The sequence below is a fragment of the Coenobita brevimanus genome, chromosome 85 (genome assembly GCF_032717465.1).
Source record: "Coenobita brevimanus isolate Jiangsu-jjx chromosome 85, ASM3271746v2, whole genome shotgun sequence".
NCBI classification, from domain to species: domain Eukaryota; kingdom Metazoa; phylum Arthropoda; class Malacostraca; order Decapoda; family Coenobitidae; genus Coenobita; species Coenobita brevimanus.
In genome coordinates, this window is record NC_137038.1 from 7,711,004 (window position 1) to 7,713,503 (window position 2,500).

Genomic DNA, 2,500 nt, shown 5'->3' on the forward strand with positions numbered 1-2,500 from the left:
GCCTTGGCATAGGTCACTGCCCCTGAGAATTAGGCCCTGAAACCTTTGCCTGGAGTCGGACACGTAAAAAAAAATAAAAAAAATAAAAATAAAGACCAGCCACGTTTAGGAATATTTGTGAATGCAGTCCCAGGTCAGGTCACGCCAGGTCAGGTGATCAGGGTAAGTCAGGTTACGCCAAGATAGGTCAGATCAGGTCACGCCAGGTCAGGTCAGATCACGCCAGGTCAGGTGATCAGGGCAAGGTAGGTCAGATCAGGTCACGCCAGGTCAGGTCAGGTCACGTAATTTCTTGCTAGGTCATACTCTGTTATGCTGTGTTTATCTTTATCTGTGTTGTGTATCATGGTCGGGTCAACTCTAGCACCCAGTTCTACGACGATTTCTGCCAAATGTAAGTGAATGGAGTATAGAAAAGATATGTAGTTTCCTGCCTCATATTGCCGGTATAGATGGAAGATTTTTGTATATATTGTAATATTGACGTTTACCCCTTCAGTGCGATGACCTGGAGTAGTAGTGGTCATTTTTACAATAACATGGACAAGATTTTCGTCCTTTTGTAGCTTATTCCACAGTGGCAGAAAAAGACGATGCTACGGCTTTACTGTACATCCTTTCCACAGCACTTCTTCATGACCAGCATCATATTCTAGTAATAATCCATCACATCCACTACCACTACTACTACTACTACTACTACTACTACTACTACTACTACTACTACTACTACAATACGCCCTTCCACAGCTGAACAAAATCGTCCGCCGGTAGCAAGATATGGAGTGTGGATGGGATTTTTTTCCTTTGTATTGTGTGTGTAATTATGGAGGCAGCGGCAGCCATCACCGACTCATTATGCGTAATTTTGTAATGGGACGATTAGGGTCTGTTGGGATAAATGGCCTGGGAATGAGGGAGAGAGAGAGAGAGAGAGAGAGAGAGAGAGAGGAATGATATAAGGTGTTTAATTTAAGTAAGACTGAAAATGAGAGAGACGACAGGGAAGGTAGGGTGGGTGGGGGATAGGATGAGGTTGGAAGGGTTGGAAGGGGTTAGGGTGGAAGGGGTTGGGAGGTAGGGAGCAGAGGAGGAGTGAGAGGAGGAGGAGGGAAGCAGGGAGGAAAAGAACAGGAAGGGAGAGAGGGAAGGAGAAAAAGGAATGAAGGGAGGTAGAAATGTAAGCAAGGTGAGAATTGTTGGAAGGGAGGGAGGGGATGGTGGTGGCAGGGACGGAAGGGGTGGTAGTGGCAGGGACGGAAGGGGTGGTAGTGGCAAGGAAAGAGGGAAGGGGTGGTGGTGGTGGTGGTGGTGGTGGCAGGGAGGGAGAAAAAGATGGGTTGTTGGCAGGGTAAGGGTGGTGGCAGGAGGTCCAGCAAGTTAAATAGGGGTAGTGGAGTCCCTAGAATTCTTAAACTCAAGCCTTTCCTGGAAGTTTAGCACAAACATTTTTCGCACACACACACACACACACACACACACACACACACACACACAAACCCGGTGGACTGCAGGCTTAAATTTCCCTCTGCCGCCACCATCCTTCTTTCGAGAGAGAGAAAGAAAGAAAAAGAGAGAGAGAGAGAGAGACAGACAGACAGACAGACAGACAGACAGAGAGCACCATCGTAGTGAAGGGGTTAAATAGAGTTCTTTGCTAAATAACATCGTCAGGTCGTTGGTGGGAAATGGAGATAATCACGAAGAAGTGGTGGTGTGGGAAGGAACAATTATGCCGACTGAAATGCGAAGTCCAGGCTGATGGCTCCTAATTGCGTGTGTGTGTGTGTGTGTGTGTGTGTGTGTGTGTGTGTGTGTGTGTGTGTGTGTGTGTGTGTGTGTGTGTCGCTTCCCAGAAAATCCATAAGAGTGACATGAGTTGTGCGAATTAACCAAGGCAGGTACAGTGAGGCGCAAAAGTTTCAAATCTCCAAACTTATCAACAAATGCAACTCAACACGAAACAGGAACATGGAACCCTTTCACTACGAGGACCTAACTTCCGTATTTTCTTTATATCTGCTATTTCTGATCTATTTATACTTGCTATTTTATCTTCCTAGGTCAGTATTTGCTATTATATGCAATGGGTGTATTTGCCAGCCTTGTATTTCACTTTTCCTTGATATTCCCGTATTTTCTACCTGTATACTAATCTTACAGTGTATTTTCTACCTGTATACTAATCCTACAGTGTATTTTCTACCTGTATACTAATCCTACAGTGTATTTTCTACCTGTATACTAATCTTACAGTGTATTTTCTACCTGTATACTAATCTTACAGTGTATTTTCTACCTGTATACTAATCCTACAGTGTATTTTCTACCTGTATACTAATCCTACAGTGTATTTTCTACCTGTATACTAATCCTACAGTGTATTTTCTACCTGTATACTAATCCTACAGTGTATTTTCTACCTGTATACTAATCCTTTTCTACCTGTATACTAATCCTACAATGTATTTTCTACCTGTATACTAATCCTACAATGTAT

The 2,500-nt window shown here is 43.8% G+C and overlaps 1 protein-coding gene across 1 annotated transcript in view; it reads left to right on the forward strand.

Annotated features, from left to right (window-relative positions):
• Positions 1–826: 826 nt before the first annotated feature.
• The window catches only part of cpo (RNA-binding protein), a 52,745-nt gene continuing 51,071 nt past the window's right edge, over positions 827–2,500 (forward strand). The window contains 1 exon segment of the mRNA XM_080280533.1: positions 827–862. Coding sequence (XP_080136659.1) covers positions 827–862 — 36 coding nt within the window.